Source organism: Rhinoraja longicauda, chromosome 6 (genome assembly GCF_053455715.1).
Source record: "Rhinoraja longicauda isolate Sanriku21f chromosome 6, sRhiLon1.1, whole genome shotgun sequence".
In the NCBI taxonomy this organism is placed as follows: Eukaryota; Metazoa; Chordata; class Chondrichthyes; order Rajiformes; family Arhynchobatidae; genus Rhinoraja; species Rhinoraja longicauda.
In genome coordinates this window covers 43,723,393-43,745,129 of record NC_135958.1, presented here as the reverse complement: position 1 = coordinate 43,745,129, position 21,737 = coordinate 43,723,393, and the positions used below count along the sequence as shown (strand labels likewise).

General features: G+C 49.0%; 1 protein-coding gene across 1 annotated transcript in view; it reads left to right on the top strand.

The window, feature by feature from the left end:
* Nucleotides 1–21,737, top strand: part of acsf3 (acyl-CoA synthetase family member 3) — a 39,571-nt gene that overhangs the window by 651 nt on the left and 17,183 nt on the right. The window contains 4 exon segments of the mRNA XM_078401801.1: nt 576–1,332; nt 2,822–2,977; nt 10,368–10,531; nt 14,343–14,488. Coding sequence (XP_078257927.1) covers nt 625–1,332; nt 2,822–2,977; nt 10,368–10,531; nt 14,343–14,488 — 1,174 coding nt within the window. The 5' untranslated portion in view covers nt 576–624.

Below are 21,737 nucleotides of genomic sequence, written 5' to 3'. Positions count from 1 at the left end.
GTACTGGCCTTATCTTGCACTATACATTGGTCACGTTATTCCCTTTATCATGTCTCTGCACACTGAATGGCTTGATTGTAATCATGTATTGTATTTCCGCTGACTAGTTAGCACGCAGTAAAAGCTTTTCACTGTACCTCGGTACACGTGACAATAAACTAAACATTGCAAGAACAGGCCATTCGGTCCACAATGTCTGTGCTGAACATGATGCTAAAACCAACTCTTATCTGCCTGCACATAATTCATATACCTCTATTCCTGCATATACATATACCTATCCAAAAGTCTCTTAAATGCCACTATCGTATCTGTCTCACCCATTACCCCTGGAGGGTGTGCCAGGCATTCACCACCCTCGTGTTTAAAAAAAACTTGTTCTGCTCTAATTAATGTCTCCATTTTGATCCTCTCACCTTAAAGCCATGCCTGTACTGAAGGATATGATCATGTGCAAGCAGAGGAGATTAATGGCATCATGTTCGGTACAGACGTTGAAGGTTGAAGTGCCTGTTCCTGTGCTGCACCGTTCTAAGTACTACATATCTAATGATGTATTTTATCTCAATCTGCAGGAAGGACGGCAATAAAGTTGGACAGATAGCTGTGGATTGTGGGTGTACAATGCTCTCTGGTTTATTGAGAAGCACACTTGAATCAGTATTTCAATACTACGTCCAGGGTCGACATTCAGCATCCATTGTTGGGAGTGTAAATATCCACAAATGGCTGAAGAGGAACCTGGGTACAACAGCATCCTCGTTCGCAAGAACAGAACAAGTCTTCACAAGGGCGGCTAACTTTGCAGATCGGCTTGCTATTGTGGATGATCATGGAAGTTACACATACAAGGATCTGTACAGATGCAGCCAGGGCCTTTCAAGGAAGATTCAGAGTGCTCTGGGGTGTTCTGATGGTGACATCAAGGAGCAGAGGATATCAATCTTGTGTCCCAATGATGTTTCTTTCGTTATTGCACAATGGGCTTCCTGGATGAGTGGCGGTGTTGCAGTCCCTCTCTGCAAGAAGCATCCAGCTCCAGAGCTTGAGTATGTTGTTCAGGACTCTCAGAGCACTTTAATCATTGTGGAGGAGGATTACGCAGAACTGATAACACCAGTTGCTAACAGACTTCAGGTGAAATGCCTTCCATTATTGAAGACCCAACGATGCGCCCCTGATCCCAAGCACCGATGTGCTGATTTTCCAGTGGCAGATGCTACCTATATTGTCGCAGACTGGAGACCAAGAGGAGCCATGATCTTGTACACCAGTGGAACAACAGGGCCGCCCAAAGGAGTCCTCACCACCCACGGCATTCTGAGGAGTCAGGTCATTTTATATCTTTGCTGCTTTTCTTCCCTAAGTAATTTCCTGAGCTGATTACTAGGAGCTATGTCCAAATGCACAAATGATGGAAGGAAAGTGATTGACAAAACAGCTGAAGATGGCTTGGTGTTGTACACTACCTTGAGAAACCCCTGCAGTGATGTCTTGTGGCTGAAATTATGAATCTCCAGCAAACACAATCATTGTGCAATGTTTTACTCCAATTGTTGAGATGTTTTTGACATCCGTTGGCTTTTGTTGCACTGGGACTACTGGATAAACCTCCATTTGAAGCTGCTTTTATATCAACAGCAATCATCTCACCTTTTGGACTAGGCTTTATGGTCATGTTTGGACCAAGGCTGGGACAAGAACTAGATTAGACTGATCTGGCCTTCCAGTCTGCATGTATAAGACCTGGTATTTCAGATAATACTACAGTCAACATATATGATCTAGCATTATAGGCACTGAGTATGAAAGTTGATGATTTAGATACTGGATTGTGATCAGAAATTAAGGGTATTTGAAGTAATTAAAAAGGCCCTTCAGTACAGCACAAGCATGCCGACCAAGATGTTAATTTAAGCAAGTCCCATTTGACCATTACCCCTCTTTCTGTCCATGTACCTGTCCAAATCTCTTTTAAATGTTGTTGTTATATCTACCTCAATCACTTCCTCTGGCAGCTTATTCCATCTACCGTTTTAAATCTTTCCCCTCTCGGTACACTAATGTGTGTTACAGACATTGAAGAGATTAATAATAATAATATATTCCTTTATTCATCCCACACCGGGGAAATTTACAGTGTTACAGCAGCAAAGTGGATAGCAAGAGAGCAAGGGATCATTCATTATAAATAAAAGATACATAGATTGTCATCAGTTTCCGTGTGTTCTTAGCTGTTATTGTTGACTTGTCTGCTGGGATCAGTGCTAGTTGTGCAGCCTCACAGCAGCAGGAAGGAAGGACCTCCTATATCTCCTTCACGCACTTGGGGTGAAGGACTCTGTCACTGAAGGAGCTACTCAGTGCAGTGACAGTGTCCTGCATGGGGTGGGAGTCGTTGTCCAGCAGCGATGTGAACTTTGCCATCATCCTCCTCTCTCCCACCACCTGCACTGAGTCAAGGGGGCAACCCAGGACAGAGCTGGCCTTCCTGACCAGCTTGTCGAGTCTCTTCCCTTCCGCTGCTGAGATGTTGCTGCTCCAGCAGACCACTCCATAGAAAATTTTGGAGAGTGCTATGTGAAGTTTTATTGAAGTTATTGTGTATTAGTTAGTGTTAAGGCCCCATAGTTTTCATCACACCCTGTAGTATTAACATGCTGTCATCTTTATGTTAGTCAGTGTTAAGGCCACATGATTTGCGTGTTAATACCACAGGGTGCTATGAGGTCACTGTGTGTGTTACTCAGTTATAGCCGCTTGCTTTGAGTGTTCATGCCACAGGGTGTGATGTGGAGCATCACCATTTGTCACCCTGCAGATAACCGCCCTGGTGAAGCAGTGGGAGTGGAGCAAGGACGATGTAATCTTGCACGTGCTACCTCTGCACCACCTGCATGGAATCCTCAACAAGCTGCTGTGCCCGCTCTGGGTGGGCGCGACCTGTGTGATGCTGCCAGAGTTCAGTGCTCAGCGGGTAAGTGGGAACATGGGTAACGATGGGGAGAGGAATACGTGTTTTGGGGAAAAAAATGTTACAGAATTCACTAATGATTAATAAATGCGTAGTTTGATTCTGTTATCTACTTTCCTGCACCAGTTAATATCTCAACCAGCTGACTAAAAACACGGTGCAGATGCACAAAAACATTGGTTCGACCGCATTTGGAGAATTGCGTGCTGTTCTGGTTGTCACCCTGGAGAAAGGACATAATTAAACTAGAGAGGGTGCAGAGAAGATGCACAGGAACGTTTACACAGGGGATTGCAGATGCTGGGAATTTTGAGCAAAAAACAAAGTGCTGAAACAGGTTAGGCTGCAAGTGGAGGGAAATGGACTGAGGAACTGCTGAGTTCCTCCAGCAGTTTTTGTTTTTTTCACAAGAATCTTGCCTCAATTGGAGGGCTTGAGTTATCAGGATAAATTGGATAGGCTGTGTCTGTTTTTGGTGGGGTGAAGGAGGCTACAAGGTGACATGATAGAAGTCTATCAAATTCTTATCATGTTACATCTTAGAATTGTACATGTCTGCAATGAGCTACTAGTGGAGGTGGAGGCAGGAACAACATTTAGTTCAGTTTAGAGATATAACGTTTTGGCCCACCCACAAGAAACATCTGGACATGTACTTGAATGAGCAGGGCATACAGGAATAGATAGAGGGTCAGGCCACATCTCTGGAGAAAAAAGATAGGTGACGTTTCGGGTCGAGACCCTTCTTCAGACTTGTACCTCGGGGCGGCATGGTGTTGCAGCGGTAGAGTTGCTGCCAGCGCCAGAGACCTGGGTTCGATCCTGACTACGGGTGCTGTTTGTATGGAGTTTGTACCTTCTCCCTGTGACCGCGTGGGTTTTCTCTGTGATCTTCGGTTTCCTCCCACACTCCAAAGACGTACAGGTTTGTAGGTTAATTGGCTTGGTATAAATGTAAATTGTCCCTAGTGTGCGTTGGATAGTGCTAGTGTGCGGAGATCGCTGGTCGGCGCAGACTCAGTGGGCCAAAGGGTCTGTTCTCTAAACTAAACTAAACATAGAAAGTATGTCCTGTATGCAGGCAGGTGAGTTTAGTATAAATAGGTATGATTATTTTCATAGATGCTGTAGGCAGAAGGGCCTGTTTCATTTCTGTACAATTTTCTACTATGACCCTAATACATCGTTAGCCATGTAAACAGAGATTCCCAGAGAAATTCTAACTCTGGTGTAAGCACTATTCCTGCTGTTGATTGGTTGTATCTTGTGCTTTTGTTTTCATACTAATGTGTGAGAAGGAGGCAGAGATCAATACTGGGATTAGACTGACCTTAATGCACAGATCAGTGATGGCTGCAGAGTGAAACATAGAAACATAGAAAATATGTGCAGGACGAGGCCATTCGGCCCTTCGAGCCAGCACCACCATTCATTGTGACCATGGCTGATCATCCACAAACAGTAACACGTGCCTGCCTTCTCCCCGTATCCCTTGACTCCACTCGCCCCTAAGTGGTGTAAGGATTGGATGGGGACAGGGCAGCTGGGGAGTCTGTAACTGCACTGTGTGTTGGAAGCTGGTGATTGATTGCTCTCTCTGTATCAAACCTCTTGGCCGTGCTGCCTGGTGACACAAGCCAATCGATGAGCTGACATTGAGCAATGATGCTGTGTTGGGGTCATAGTCTGCTGTTTAAAGCCAGTGGTACATTTGACAGAAAAGGCCATATCGGGAATGCAGTTGCAGTAATGTGCAGTGACACTGTAGATGCCTGTGGCTCGGGGCTCTCGGGTCTATTTACGCCTTGGAATTACGAAGCAACCTTTCCCAAGTCATTTCTCAGCTGTGATTCAGCCAATGAAGGACATGAATCACCTTTACAGAGACTTACCCTTTGACCTCAGAGAAAAACTCAGCTGAAGGAAAGTTTAGCTTTCCAATGGACAATAGTCAGCAAACAATAAGCCAGAGTATTTTACCCTGCTCCTGTACCATAGGTCTGTAATTAAATACAGACTCGCAGTGTGCAGACGACAAAATAATTGGCACCTGGGACGGAGATCGATTCGACACTTCCCGCAAGAGTGACATTTTGCAGATTGTGAGCTTGGCGTAGACTCGAACTCTTTAACTTAGTTCTAGTGATTGATTGCTTTATAAACAGGAGAGAGGATTTTATAAATGCTTTCACAGTGTTTTCTCAGAGAAATCTCACTGCTTTGTGTTCCCTGACTTTTCTGTAGCAGTAGAGTCGCTGTTGCCATGCACTTAATTATAGTAGACTGTGGTCTTTGTGCGATTTTTGCTGTGTATTGTGTGTTCATACAATTATGCTTGTGCTTAGATTTTACCACATTATATTTCATCAGCTATGTTCACGTCCACTCAGCCAGTTTGTCCATATTCCCTACTCTGGCTGGAGATCTGTGACCATTGTGGTTCCACAGAGATCTGTGCTAAGACCTCTTGTTCTGAAATATAACTCGCATGGAAATGTTCTCTTCTTCTTGCGTTTGGGGCAGCAGACGTTATGTATTGCCCTCCAGGCGCTGTATCCAGTGCAATGTGCTGTTGTCGAGGGCCGTGAGGTCTACCCCACCACCAGTGGGATGGAGGACAGTGCAGTCGGACATGCCGCGCTGCGCTGTTTGCTGGTCTGCTCCACACACGCAGGCTGCTGATGGACGCAACCCCCAATGATGCATGTTGGCGTTGAACCGGCCGACCCCTGTGCGGAGCTGGTTCAGGGCGATCCACTCTTTGCGGGGTATGTCCGAGCCAGCTGGGACTGTGGTGTTCGGTGCGACGGTGAATTGAGGAGGTCGCGATGTCTGTTCCCAGCTGGTTCTCCATGCTCCTAGTATGTTGAAACCGGAGCCACAGAGGGTCGCTGCATGACGGGAGAAAGGGCAACGAGATGACAGGCGTTGAGGTCCCAGTTGCTGTGAATCCTGGGCGAGGTGGTGCAAAGGATGTTTGGCGTCCGATGGGGCCTTGCACACCAGCCTATGAGTGAAGAACTCTCTGCGAAGCTTGGCGGGTGCGATATCTGCGAGCACCGGCAGGAGATCCGTCGGAGTAGGGCGTAGGCAGCCAGTGATGATCCGCATGGTGTCGTTGAGGGTGGCGTCTAGCTTGCTGGTATGAGCGCTGCGGCACCATGCTGGGGCGTCGTACTCAGCGGCGCTGTACACGAGTGCAAGAGCACTGGCTCGGAGTGTAGATGTCCTGGCGCCCCGTGACGATCCGGCCAAGCAACGCAGGAGGTTGTTCCGTGCCGAGACTTTAGCACGGAGAGCTTCAAGGTGTTGTTTGTAGGTCAGCTGCCGATCTAGTTTCACCCCGAGGTATGTAGGAAATGGGTTGTAGGGTAGGGATGAGGTTAGGTGGCGTTGAGGGTGACGGTTAGCTGGCGTTGAGCTTCCTTGTTGTTCAGGTGAAAGGCTGTTGTGGTGGTTTTTGCCACATTCAGTTTTAGTCTCCAGGTCTTAAGGTAGCCCGCGACAAGTTCCATATCCGCCGAGAGCACGTCCTCAACATTTGACCAGCTCTTGTCCGAGTGCAATCGGGCCAAATCATCTGCGTATTCATACTGGCGCGAGGTCGTGCGTGGCAGATCGCTGATATAGAGGTTGAAGGGCATGGGGGCCAGTACCGAATCTTGGGGGACTCCGTTTCTTAGGCGTCGCAGTCGGCTCGATTGTCCGTCGCTGGTCTTGAGTACAAAACTGCGGTTGGCAAGAATATTGGCAAGGAACCGCACTAAATGACGGTCAGGGATGGTTCGGAGGAGCTTCAAGATCAGGCCCTGGTGCCACACAGTATCATAGGCAGCGGTGAGGTCACCAGTGTGATGCCCACCTTGTGACCCTTTTCGAAACTGTCTTCGATGTCATTAGTCAGCTTGATTATTTGATGGGTGGTGCAGCGTCCACGACGAAATCCGGCTTGTTCAGCAGGTAGTTGAGGGTCGACGAATGGATCGAGCCGGGCCAGGAGAAGCCGTTCGAGGAGCTTGTACGGGACACAGAGGAGTGAGATGGGCCGATAGTTCCTTGGGTCGTCCGCAGGCTTGTTTGGTTTTGGTAGCGCAATGACGGCGGCCTTCCGCCAGATCTTCAAATCTTCTCAAGGCCAGGTGCGACCAGTTCACAAGTCTGGTGGACTTCTGGATCGACAGCTTTCCCACCCCCATCCCCACCAACCTGAACAATACCTACTCAGCCCTCTGCAAACTCCTCATCAGGGCAGCAAAGAGTTCCATTCCTCGCGGCTCTCATCGCCAGTACATCCCCACATGGGACGAAGAGTGTGACGCATGCTACGACGCATTCCTGCACACTGAACCTAGCAAAGAGGCTGCCTCCAAGGCTGTGGAACTGACAAACTGCCTTGATAAGAAGCGCAGAGAGCGGTGGGAAGAGACAGTCCAAGGAATCGACTTCACACACTCCAGCAGGGTGGCGTGGAAGACCTTCAATCGCCTCACCGGTCAAAGTACCCGCCCAAAGCATTGTCCTGTCACGACCAACTTCATCGCCCACCAGTTCCTGGTCAATGGCCACTCCAAAGATGCGGACAAGAACCATACTCGTTCTGTCAAACAGGAAACCACTAATCTTTGGAAAGCTCCAGGTGCTGATGGGCACCTGTCAGCACCCTTTTCCTCTGCAGAACTTTCTTCTGTCATCTCTCAACTGAAATGTGGAAAAGCCCAGGGTCCTGATAACATCCCCCCAGAATTCCTGAAACACTGTGGTCCTAAATGCCTGGTCTGCCTCTGTGAGTTCTACTCCTCTTGCCTCATTGGTCAGTCCATTCCGAAGATGGAAATGTTGATGGGATGCTTGGAAAGTTTGCAAATTACACAGAAATTGGCGGACTGTTGATACAAAAGTGGGCGGTTTTGCAGATAGCGAAGATGGTTGTGAAAAATTGAGGCAGGGTCTTGATCGATTGAATAGGTGGGCTGAGAAATGGTTGATGGAATTTAATACAGAGAAATGTGAGGTGTTGCATTTTGGGATGTCTAACAAGGGCAGGACGGACACAGTGAATGGTAGGGCTCTGGGATGTGTAGTAGAGCAGAGGGATCTAGCAGTGCAGGTGCATGGTTCCTTGAATGTGAAGTTGCAGGTAGATAGGGTGGTCAAAAAGGTTTTTTGGATTTCATCAGTCAGAGTATAGAATTTGGGAAGTTATGTTCGTGTTGTATAAGACGTTGGTGAGGTCGCATTTAGAGTACTGTATTGTGTTCAGTTCTGGGCACCGTGTTATAGGAAATATGTTGTCAAGCTGGAAAGGGTACAGAGAAGATTTACGAGGATATTGCCAGGACTAGAGGGTGTGAGCTGTAGGGAGAGATTGAGTAGGCTGGGTCTCTATTCCTTGGTACGCAGGAGGATGAGGGGTGATTTTATAGAGGTGTATAAAATCATAAGAGGAATAGATTGGGTGGACGCACAGAGTCTCTTGCCCAGAGTAGGCGAATCGAGGACCAGAGGACATAGGTTTAAGGTGGAGGGGAAAAGATTTAATAGGGTAACGTTTTCACACAAAGGGTGGTGGGTGTATGGAACGAGCTGCCAGAGGTAGTTGAGGCTGGGATTATCCCAATGTTTAAGAAACAGTTAGACAGGTGCATGGATAGGACCGGTTTGGAGGGATATAATAATAATAATAATACATTTTATTTATATAGCGCTTTTCATATACTCAAAGACGCTTTACAGATATTTTGAGAACATAGGGAAATTAATAAATAGATAAATAAGTAAATAAATAAATGAACAGAGAAAGGAGACAGAAGGTGAGGTGACCTTCAGTGGTTGAAGGCAGTACTGAACAGGTGAGACTTCAGCGATGTTTTGAATGTGGTGAGTGTGGGGGAGTCTCTAACGGTTTGGGGTAGTGAGTTCCATAGGGTGGGAGCAGCGATGGAGAAAGCCCTGTCCCAAAACCTGTGTAGGTGGGACATGTTGGTCGTTGTGGGCAAGTTGTGCTGGAGGACTGTTTCCACACTGTATCACTCTATGACATAAGGAGATGCAGATGCTGCACCTTCAGTAAAGCAAGATGCAGGAGAAGCTCAGTGGGTCAGGCAACATCTGTGGGGGGAACGGACAGACAACATTTCAAGTCAGGACAACGTTTCAAAAATTGGTGGAATTAGGGACGATGAGGAAGGGTGTCAAAGAATACGGTGGTATAAAGGTACAGATATGAGTGGAGAAATGACAGGTGGAGTTGTATCCGAGCACTTTGGGAGGTTGAATGTATAGGGAAAAGTACAGTTAATAGTCAGACCCTTAACAACAATGATGTACAGTGGGATCTTGGGGTCTAAGTCCATTGCTCTCCGAAATTGGCAACACAAGTAGATTGATGTGTAAGATATGCTTGCATTCATCGGTCAGGGCACTGGGTATAAGAGTCAGGAAATCTTGTTGCTAAACTTAGAGCAGGAGGGTCTGAAGAAGAATCTCGACCCGAAACGTCACCCATTCCTTCTCTCCTGAGATGCTGCCTGACCTGCTGAGTTACTCCAGCATTTTGTGAAAGGAAATCTTGTTGCAGCTTTATAAAACTTTGATTTAACCACTTTTGGAGTTTTTGCCCCTATTACAAGAAGGATGTGGAGGCTTTGAAGAGGGTGCAGAAGAGGTTTACCAGGATACCAGGATGATGTCTGGTTGAGAGGGTATTAGCTATCAGGAGAGTTGCATTGTTTCTCTGGAGTTCAGAGGCTAAGGGGAGACCTGATAGTGGTCGGTACCTGTGCAAGAAAGAACTGCAGATGCTGGTTTAAATCGATGGTAGACACAAAAAGCTGGAGTAACTCAGCGGGCAGGCAGCATCTCTGGAGAGAAGGATGTTTCGAGTCGAGACCCTTCTTGAGACTCCACTGATGGGTACCTGGTACGCAATGTCAGGGGTAGTTGTGGAAGCAGGTGCAATAGTGGCATTTAAGAGGCTTTTAGATAGGCACGTGGACATGAAGAGCATGGAGGGATTTGGATCATGTGCAGGCGGAGGAGGTCATCATTTTTGGCACAGACATTGTGGGCTGAAGGGCCTGTTCTGAGAACAGCTCTCAGTGACAGACCAGCAGTGTAGGAACATGAATGAAGTGCACTAATGACCTCCAGCCTCTCTCCATCCACCGAGCCACCCCTCCTCACCTGCCACCAGACAGCTCTTCCCCCTCTCCACCCCATATATTGGCTATCTCCCCTCCACGCTTTCAGTCCAGAGGAAGGGTCCCAACCCAAACCGTGGTATGTCCATTCCCTCCACAGATGCTGCTTGACCCACTGTACCTCCAGCAGCCCATTTTGTTACTCCAGATTCCAGCATCTGCAGTCTCCATGTTTCCAATATTGCTCTTACAAGGTTTGGGATTACCTGCTGAAGAACAATGGCACAGGAGGTCCGCGCATCAATGTGTTCATGGCAGTACCCACTGTGTATGCCCGCCTCATTGAATACCACACCAAGAACTTCACTCAAAGCCACGTGAAGGATTTCATCCACAGCGTGTGCAAGAACAACATCAGGTAAGGGAACAAATCAAGCCCTGTTAAATGTAAGAGTGTGATTCACGGACACTGTTGCCAGGTAATTAGAAAAGATGTTTCAATGGCCACAGACGAGACTCCAGGTCAAGGCAGTGTCAGCAGCTGCTGGGTGTTCAGAAAGGGAGGGCGAACCGTGCTGGTGCATTATGGGACCGACAACATCAGGTGGAGAAGGGATGAGGCCATGCAGTGTGAGTTTAGGGAGTGCAAAGGTTGTGATCCCTGGAATACCTCCGGTGCCGTGACCTGGTGAGTGGAGGAACAGAAGGGAAGGCCAGATGAATGCTTGGCTGAAGGGGAGGTGCAGGATGGACCTGGATCATTGAGGCTGTTTGCTAGAGCTTTTGGCGAAGATTTAAACTGTTGGCAGGGGATTGTAGTTCAGTAGATGTCCAGATGGGGAGGGACATTGCCTCGAGGAGGAAAGGTCAGGTAGGCAGGAGTCAGAGCAGGGGGTAGATGCACATGAAAAGGCACGTGAAGAGGTGGCAAAGTGGTGGAGTTGCTGCATTACAGCACAGGGACCCGGGTTCAATCCTGACTACTGGTACTGTCTGTACAGAGTTTGTACATTTCACCTGTGAACACATAGGTTTTTGTCATGTGCTCCGGTTTCCTCCCACACTCCAAAAAGGTTTGTAAATGAATTGGCTTTAGTAAAAAATTGTAAATTGTCCCGAGTGCATAGGATGGTGTTCGTGTACGAGGTGATCGCTGGCCAGTGCAGACTCAGTGGGCCGAACGGCCTATTTTCACGCTGTATCTCTAAAGTGTAAAAAGAGAAGACTAAGTTAAATGCCAGGAGGATTCTCCCCAGGTCTGCCCATCATTTGCATTGATCCCATTTTACTCTCTGCACATTTTCACTAACTCCCCAACATGACCACTACATGGTAACTACATGAGCACTAGGCCCACTGTACATGGGGTTGCCAACTGTTCAGTATTAGCCAGGACATCCCGTATTTTGGGCTATATTGATTTGTCCCGTACGGGACCGCCCTTGTCCCGTATTAGTAGGGTTGCCAACTTCTTCGCTCCCAAAGAAGAGACAAAGGGTGATGTCACCGCCCCGCCCGGATCGGGTGGCCGCCATTGGTGGAGTGGGAGCACGTGGCCGCTGGCTGGGTGAGGTCACGTGGGGCTCGGGGCGGTGACGTCACCTTGTCCCGTATTTGGGAGTGAGGAAGTTGGCAGCCCTAACTGTACAGCACGCAGTGAACACACATCCCACACACATTGACTCAAGTGACAAAGCCAGCACTTTCAGAGGAAACCCATCGTCTTAGGGAGACCGTGCAAACTCCACACAGACAGCACTCATGGTAAGGATTGAACGCATGTGGCTGGAGTTAGGAGGCAGCGGCTCTACCAACTATGCCTTTGGGAGCCTGGTCACATGTACTTCAACTGCTTTGCTGGACAATTAATTCTTCCTGGCCCCCTGAAAAGTGGAGCACTCAGCATATTACTGTCCACATCTTCCTGACCTAAGTATATCACATTTCATTTTCACAGGCCTCCTGAAGTTTGTCACTTTCCTTTTCACTGCTTTTTATGCTTTGAAACCAGCACCAAAAGCAGAATTACTGAAATGATTCAGCCAGCAAACAGTGTGGACCAGGAACCATTCCTCAGAGCTGGGAAAGAGGGGAGGGGAGAAACAATGAACTGCAGATGCTGGTTTATACTAAAGATAAACACAAAGTGTGGGGTGACTCAGCGGCTCAGGCAGCATCTCTGGAGAACTTGTATAGGCGACCCTTCTTCAGACTCAGTTATAAAGTTCAATGTGCAGTCCAGGAGATTACAAAGTACCTGAGTTGTGCAATGGGGAGGCAGGCGGTCACAGTGAACATTGAATGCAGCAAGAAATACAAGTCAAAGATAGACACAAAAAGCTGGAGTAACTCAGCGGGTCAGGCAGCATCTCAGGAGAGAAGGAATGGGTGACGTTTCGGGTCGAGACCCTTCTTCAGTCAGTCGCTGCTTCACCTGGAATGCTTGTTTGGGTGGTGGGTGCGGGGGTAGTGGGTGCCAGGATGGTGGGTGCCGGGATGGTGGGTGCCTGGGTGGTGGGTGCCGGGATGGTGGGTGCGGGGGTGGTGGGTGCCGGGATGGTGGGTGCAGGGGTGGTGGGTGCGGGGGTGGCGGGTGCGGGGGTGGTGGGTGCCGGGGTGGTGGGTGCCTGGATGGTGGGTGCCGGGGTGATGTGTGCCGGGGTGATGTGTGCCGGGGTGATGTGTGCCGGGGTGATGTGTGCCGGGGTGGTGGGTGCGGGGGTGGTGGGTGCCGGGATGGTGGGTGCCGGGATGGTGGGTGGTGGGTGCGGGGGTGATGTGTGCCGGGGTGATGTGTGCCGGGGTGATGTGTGCCGGGGTGGTGGGTGCGGGGGTGGTGGGTGCGGGGGTGGTGGGTGCGGGGATGGTGGGTGCGGGGATGGTGGGTGCGGGGATGGTGGGTGCGGGGATGGTGGGTGCGGGGATGGTGGGTGCCGGGATGGTGGGTGCCGGGATGGTGGGTGCCGGGATGGTGGGTGCCGGGATGGTGGGTGCCGGGATGGTGGGTGGTGGGTGCGGGGGTGATGTGTGCCGGGGTGATGTGTGCCGGGGTGGTGGGTGCGGGGGTGGTGGGTGCCGGGGTGGTGGGGATGGTGGGTGCCAGGGTGGTGGGTGGTGGGTGCGGGGGTGATGGGTGCCGCGGTGATGGGTGCCGGGGTGGTGGGTGCGGGGGTGGTGGGTGCCGGGGTGGTGGGTGCGGGGATGGTGGGTGCCGGGGTGGTGGGTGGTGGGTGCGGGAGTGATAGGTGCCGCGGTGATGGGTGCCGGGGTGGTGGGTACAGGGGTGGTGGGTGCCGGGGTGGTGGGTGCCGGGGTGATGTGTGCCGGGGTGATGTGTGCCGGGGTGGTGGGTGCGGGGGTGGTGGGTGCCGGGGTGGTGGGTGCCGGGGTGGTGGGTGCCGGGATGGTGGGTGGTGGGTGCCGGGGTAGTGGGTGCCGGGGTGGTGGAAGGGCCGAGGTGAATGCCGGTGCTTGCATGGGAGAGTGCAGTGAGACATGGAGTGGGAGGAAACAGATGAGCAGATCAGGGAGTCACAGAAGGAGTAACCCCTGTGAAACACGGAAAGGGGAGGGGAGGGTGTAACCGGCTGCACCTGACAGAAATTGTGTTTGTCAGTACGTTCAAAGAGTTGGCTGGTGGGGTGGAACACGAGTGCTAGGGAACAGGGAGCACGAAATAGAGGGAATGTGAGACAGCAGACGAGGAAAGACCTCAGTAACATAAAGCAGTGGTTCTCACACTGAACCTTCAGGATAATCATTGTACATCGTACATCTCCCTCTCATCTGAAAAACAACTGTTTACCAGAAGACTTTATTGTACTTGTACTTTATCATACGTGTCATAGAGTGATACAGTGTGGAAACAAGCCCTTTGGCCCAACTTGCCCACACCGGCCAACATGTCCCAGCTGCACTAGTTCCACCTGCCCGCGCGCGTTTGGTTCATATCCATCCAAACCTGTCCGAACCATGTACCTATCTAACTGTTTCTTAAACGTTGGGATAGTCCCAGCCTCAACTACCTCCTCTGGCAGCTTGTTTTATACACCCACCACCCTTTGTGGGAAAAAGTTACCCCTCAGATTCCTATTGTGCTATGACAATAAACTCAAGTGAGCATGATTTGATGACAAGAGGAGGGTGTCTATGATGCTCCTGTCCCTTCAGTCGTTCTGCATTGTTGAGGTTTTCATTGTTCTGATTGTTAACTGTGGTTTTATTTTCAGATTAATGGTGTCTGGATCGGCTGCCCTTCCTCAGCCCATCTTGGAGAAGTGGAAAGAGATCAGTGGGCACACATTACTGGAGCGGTACGGGATGACAGAGATCGGAATGGCTCTGTCAAACCCACTGCATGGGCTCCGTGTGCCAGGTGGGCTCAGGGTTTGTTACAAAGCTGCAATGCCTGTGAGCGTGGATTGTGAGAAAGTGTTGAGAGTTTTTCCCAGCGACTGTCCTCGGTATTTGTACACAACAAGATGCCTGGGTTTATGTTTGATGTGTATCCCACTCTGCTGTCAAGGTCGGAAGAAGCAGCAGCGAGGACAACCATTGGCTGGAAGTGTGAGTGAGTCACAGGGAAAAGCCGTTTAAAAAAGAGCGCCAAAGGGCCGATTGCAGTCTTTCAGTCAAGGTCGGGAGAAGCACATACCTTCAAGCTCGTCAGAGGAAGGCAGGTTAGGAGTGTGCAGGAATTGGCTGAGAAATCAAATTAGAAGATTGGTGAATTGGACAATTAGTCAATTTAGCAACTGATATAAGCAAGGCTTGCTCAAGGGGAGTGGCTTGTCTGGGAGTGGCCCTGTCGAGGGAAGTGCCCTGTGAGAAAAGTGCGAGTCTTCGGCGAGGAGGCTGAGGGAGGACGCCACACCAAACGCTGGAGAGCGCAAGACGCAAGATGGAAATGTCAGGCAAGCTGATTCAGTGTGATGTTTGCAGGATGTGGGAGGTCAGGGACACCGCTGGTGCCTCTGGCTGCTACAAGTGTGAGAAGTGTATCCAGGTACAGCTCCTGAAGGACCGTGTTGGGGAACTGGAGAGGCAAGTGGATGACCTCAGGTCCATCCGAGATACTGAGTCGCTCCTGAACAAGTCCTACAGTGAGATTGTTACACCGAAGGTACTGGAAGAGAGAAGGTGGGTGATGGTGAGAAAGGGAAGGAATGGTGTGCAAGGGACCCCGGGTGCGGCAGACTGGTTTGCGAAGCAAAACGTGCTGTTGAGCCAAAACCAAAGAGGCCGATGTCAGGCAACGCCGTGGTAGTAGGAGACTCCATTGTGAGAGGTACGGACAGGGGTTTCTGCGGCAACAGGCGGGATTCAAGGATGGTGTGCTGCCTCCCTGGTGCCAGGATCCAGGATGTCACGGACAGAGTGCAGGAAATCCTCAAGGGTGAAGGTGAACAGCCAGAAGTGGTAGTGCATGTGGGCACAAAAGACGTCGTAAAGAAGGGGATGAATATTCTACAGCGTGACTTTAGAGAGCTCGGAAAAATGCTGAAAAGCAGGACCTCCAGTTATCTCCGGTTTGCTTCCAGTTCCCCTGCTGGTGAGGGCAGGAACAGGGAGATACGGGACCTGAATGTGTGGCTGGTGCAGGGGGCAGGAATTTAGATTCTTAGACCACTGGGATCTGTTTGGGGTAAGGGGGAATTGTACAAAAGGGACGGATTGCACCTTAACAGGTGGAGTCCAGCATTCTGACAGGCAGGTTTGCCACTGCTACATGGGTGGTTTTAAACTAAATAGGGTGGGGGGGTGTCAAATGGGATAGTCAAGGATGGAGTTAAAGGGAAAGAGAATAAAGGGATAGTTAATGACCCCAGAATAAACGGGAAAGAAAGCTGACAAAGGGATAGGAGAGAATGGCCAAGTGTAAGAGGGATCGATGTGAAAGGTGAGATGAGTAAGGAATTAAAAGTATTGTATATGAATGCGCGAAGTATAAGAAGTAAAGTAGATGAGCTTGAGGCTCAGTTAGAGGTTGGTAGATATGACATTGTGGGGATTACAGAGACGTGGCTGCAGGAGGATCGGGCCTGAGAACTTAATATTCAGGGTTATAGAAAGGACAGGCAGGTGGGCAGAGGCAGTGGGGTAGCTCTGTTGGTGAGGGACGAAATTCAGACCCTTGCAAGGGGTGACAGACTGACGAGGTAGAGTCACTGTGGATCGAGTTGAGGAATTGTAAAGGTAAGAAGACACTAATTGGAGTTATCTACAGACCCCCAAATAGTAGCCCTGATATAGGGTGTAAGTTGCAGCAGGAGTTAAAGCTGGCATGTAACAAAAGTAATACCACTGTGGTGATGGGGGATTTCAATATACAGGTAGACTGGGAAAATCATGTTGGTTCTGGACCCCAAGAAAGAGAGTTTGTAGAGTGCCTCTGAGATGGATTCTTAGAGCAGCTTGTGCTGGAGCCTACCAGGGAAAAGGCAATTCTGGATTTAGTGTTGTTCAATGAACCAGATTTGATAAGAGAACTCGAGGTAAAGGAACCGCTTGGAGGTAGTGATCATAATATGATTAGTTTTAATCTGCAATTTGAGAGGGAGAAGGTTAAATCAGAAGTGTCAGTGTTGCAGTTGAACAAAGGGGACTATGAAGGCATGAGAGAGGAGCTGGCCAAGGTCGACTGGAAAGGGATCCTAGCAGGAATGATGGTGGAACAGCAATGGCAGGAATTTCTGAGCATAATCCGGAAGATGCAGGATCATTTCATTCCAAAGCTGAAGAAAGATTCTAAGGGGAGTAAGAGGCAATCGTGGCTGACAAGGGAAGTTAGGGATGGAATAAAACGAAAAAATATGTATAACACAGCAAAGAGTAGCTGGAAGCCAGAGGATTGGGAAACTTTCAAAGGACAACAGAAGGTAACAAAACGGGCAATACGGGCTGAAAAGATGAAGTACGAGGGGAAGCTGGCCAAGAATATAAAGAAGGACAGTAAAAACTTATTTAGTTATGTTAAGAGAAAAAGATTAGCAAAGGCAAATATGGGTCCCTTAAAGGCAAACACGGGTGAAATTATTATGGGTAACAAGGAAATGGCAGAAGAGTTGAACAGGTACTTCGGATCTGTCTTCACTAAGGAAGACACAAACAATCTCCCAGATGTACTAGAGGACAGAGGATCTAGGGGGATAGGGGAACTGAAAGAGATTTGCATTAGGCGAGAAATAGTATTGGGTAGACTGAAAGGACTGGAGGTTGATAAATCTCCTGGGCCTGATGGTCTGCATCCTAGGGTACTCAGGGAGGTGGCTCTAGAAATAGTGGATGCATTGGTGATCATTTTCCAATGTCCAATAGATTCAGGATCCGTTCCTGTGGATTGGAGGATAGCTAATGTTATCCCACTTTTCAAGAAAGGAGCGAGAGAGAAAACGGGGAATTACAGACCAGTTAGTCTGACAATTGGGGGTGGGGAAGATGCTGGAGTCAATTATTAAAGAGGTAATAACGGTGCATTTGGATAGCAGTAGAAGGATAAGTCCAAGTCCATGAATTTATGAAAGGGAAATCATGCTTGACTAATCTTCTGGAATTTGGATGTGACAAGTAAAATGGATAAAGGGGAGCCAGTGGATGTAATGTATCTAGACTTTCAGAAAGCCTTTGATAAGGTCCCACACGGGAGGTTGGTGAGCAAAATGAGAGCACATGGCATTGGGGGTAGGGTGTTGACATGGATAGAGAATTGGTTGGCAGACAGGAAGCAAAGAGTAGGAGTAAACGGGACCTTTTCAGAATGGCAGGCAGTGGTGAGTGGAGTACCGCAAGGCTCGGTGTTGGGGCCTCAACTACTTACCATATATATTAATGATTTGGATGATGGAATTAGAAGTAACACTAGCAAGTTTGCAGATGACACAAAGCTGGGTGGCAGTGTGAACTGCGAAGAGGATGTTAGGAGGTTGCAGGGTGACCTGGACAGGTTGAGTGAGTGGGCAGATGCATGGCAGATGCAGTATACTGTAGATAAATGTGAGGTTATCCACTTTGGCGGCAAAAACAAGGAGGCAGATTATTATCTCAATCGTGTCAGGTTAGGTAAGGGGGAAGTGCAGTGAGACCTGCGTGTCCTTGTACACCAGTCACTGAAAGTTGGCGTGCAGGTACAGCAGGCAGTGAACAAAGCTAATGGCATGTTGGCCTTCATAACAAGAGGATTTGAGTATAGGAGTAAAGAGGTTCTTCCGCAGTTGTATCGATTTTTTTCATTTTTTAGATTTAGATTCAACAGCGCGGAAACAGGCCCTTTCGGCCCACCAAGTCCGCGCCACCCAGTGATCCCCGCACATTAACACTATCCTACACACAGCAGGGACAATTTTTACATTTACCCAGTCAATTAACCTACAAACCTGCACGTCTTTGGAGTGTGGGAGGAAACCGAAGATCTCGGAGAAAACCCACGCGGTCACGGGGAGAACGTACAAACTCCGTACAGACGGCGCCCGTAGTCAGGATCGAACCTGAGTCTCCGGCGCTGCATTCGCTGTAAGGCAGCAACTCTACCGCTGGTGAGACCACATCTGAAGTATTATGTACAGTTTTGATTTCCTAATTTGAGGAAGGACATCCTTGTAATTGAGGCAGTGCAGCGTAGGTTCACGAGATTGATCCCTGGGATGGCGGGACTGTCATATAAGGAAAGATTGAAAAGACTAGGCTTGTATTCACTGGATGTTAGAAGGATGAGAGGGGATCTTATAGAGACATAAAATTGTAAAAGGACTGGACAAACTAGATGCAGGAAAAATGTTCCCAATGTTGGAGGAGTCCAGAACCAGGGGCCACAGTCTTAGAATAAAGGGGAGGCCATTTAAAACTGAGGTGAGAAGGAACCTTTTCACCCAGAGAGTTGTGAATTTGTGGAATTCTCTGCCACAGAGGGCAGTGGAAGCCAAATCACTGGATGAATTTAAGAGAGAGTTAGATAGAGCTTTGGGGGCTCGTGGAATTGTTTCTGGTTTAATAATCAGAATGAAAAAGAGAGTAAAGTGGGAAATTTCACCCTCCCTGATAATCTTTCCTAACGGAGCTGGAGTCTGTCTTCACCGCTGCTTTAGTCCATAACTGGCCGTGACCTTGTTGCAAGATTAATTGTGCTTCCTCTCCTGAAGATGCGGCCACCTGTTAATTGTACACACCCTTTAGATCCTTGATGCTCTGTGTGCATGATACATTGGTTAATATTTCTTTTTAACCTCCATCATCTTGGTGGCGACAGTGATGAGGAATAAATTATTCATTTGCGCTCGCCTCACTGGAGCCATTCAGCCCTACTAGTTGGGGGTTTGGATGGCACGAATGTAACAGGCTGCAGCTCTGGTGCTGTTAGATGGCTCTAGTGTGTAACGGGCTGCAGAGTGGAGCTCTGGTGCTGTTAGATGGCGCGAGTGTGTAACAGGCTGCAGCTCTGGTGCTGTTAGATGGCTCTAGTGTGTAACAGGCTGCAGCTCTGGTGCTGTTAGATGGCGCGAGTGTGTAACGGGCTGCAGAGTGGAGCTCTGGTGCTGTTAGATGGCTCTAGTGTAACGGGCTGCACCTCTGGTGCTGTTAGATGGCGCGATTGTGTAACGGGCTGCAGAGTGGAGCTCTAGTGCTGTTAGATGGCTCTAGTGTGTAAGGGGCTGCAGAGTGGAGCTCTGGTGCTGTTAGATGGCTCTAGTGTGTAACGGGCTGCAGAGTGGAGCTCTGGTGCTGTTAGATGGCTCTAGTGTGTAACGGGCTGCAGAGTGGAGCTCTGGTGCTGTTAGATGGCGTGAGTGTGTAACGGGCTGCAGAGTGGAGCTCTGGTGCTGTTAGATGGCGTGAGTGTGTAACGGGCTGCAGAGTGGAGCTCTGGTGCTGTTAGATGGCTCTAGTGTGTAAGGGGTTGCAGAGTGGAGCTCTGGTGCTGTTAGATGGCTCTAGTGTGTAAGGGGTTGCAGAGTGGAGCTCTGGTGCTGTCTGCTTTGCTGTATTTGTCTTGGCGGCGCTCTCACCCAGGACACCATTAATTCTGTCTGACACGAGCCGCAGCAGAGTTGCCGTCTGGGCAAGTAGTGACAGCTCATTACACTGTTGGCAGGTGTGCTGACTACTATTCAGGGCCCACCTGTGCGGGGAGATCAGCAGCGATACCTGCACATAAACAGCAGCTTTCATGCAGTCATCCTCAGAGAAAAACGCGAGGGAATTGACATTGAGCCAAAGGAGGAGAGAATGGACATCCCCCCCATTGTTTGCAGAGACGCATTATATCAGCTCCAGGTTCTTCAGCACAGAAACACGCACACACACGGTCTTCACCCTGGAGCAGCAGCCTCTGATGGCACTGGTGATGTGGCATCTGCAGTGTGAGGACAGTGATCGTAGGGCTCAGATTTAGGAGCTTTTACCCTGAATAAAGCAGTCTGAGGATAATGTTAATTGTGCAGGGTGGTGCAGATGAGATAGAAATCATTTGGACGGGCTGGGCAGGGTGGTCACTGACATTGGATGGTGGTGGTGGAGATTTATACCACACCATTCACTGCCGACACCAGTCTCGTACACTATTCTCCACGAGTTAGAGCTGCCCAAGGAAGAGCCTCAAACATCACCCATCCATATTCTTCAGCCCTTCATGTTTCACCCACATTTACTGTTGATCCCTGAATGGCGAGGCCATCAGAAACAGCAAAGATGTGGGTGTGAGCCACACACACAGACCGGGTACGGGGACAGGATTCCTTCCTGAAGGACATCAGTCAGCTACAAGGCCTTTTGTGGCAATTCTATAGTTTTGTGGTTATTACAGCTAGATTTTTTAATACTTTCCCAAGTTCTTTAATACTTTAAATTCTACAGCTAGCGTTTTGGGGCGGGAGCTTGAAGTCACATCTCTTTTGATCAGTGATCCAGAACTCTGGCATCTAGGCCAATAACATCACCACTGTGTTACCTTCACCCTGGAAGATTATTTATGTCTGGAAATAAATTGTTGCCGGGGTGTTTCTGCTGGCTAGATCTCAAGACAGCTATTTAATGATGATTGTGATTTATTGTGTCTCAAGACAGGATTAAATAGAAACATAGAAAATAGGTGCAGGAGGAGGCCATTTGGCCCTTGGCCCATGATCCATTCATTGTGATCATGGCTGATCATCCACAATCAGTAACCTGTGCCTGCCTTCTCCCCATATCCCTTGATCCCACTAGCCGCTAGAGCTCTATCTAACTCTCTCTTAAATTCATCCAATGAAGTAACCTGTGTCCCCTGTTTCTGGACTCCCCAACGTTGGGAACATTTTTCCTGCATCTAGCTTGTCTAGTCCTTTTATGATTTTATACGTCTCTATAAGATCTCCTCTCATCCTTCTAAACTCCAGTGAAAATAAGCCGTCTTTCCAATCTTTCCTCATATGACAGTCCCTCCATCCCAGGGATTAACCTCGTGAACCTACGCTGCACTGCCTCAATAGCAAGGACGTCAATAGCAAGGAGACCAAAACTGAACACAATACTCCAGATGTGGTCTCACCAGGGCCCTACACAACTGCAGAAGGACTTCTTTGCTCCTGTACTCAAACCCTCTTGTTATGAAGGCCAATATGCCATTAGCTTTGTTCACTGCCTGCTGTACCTGC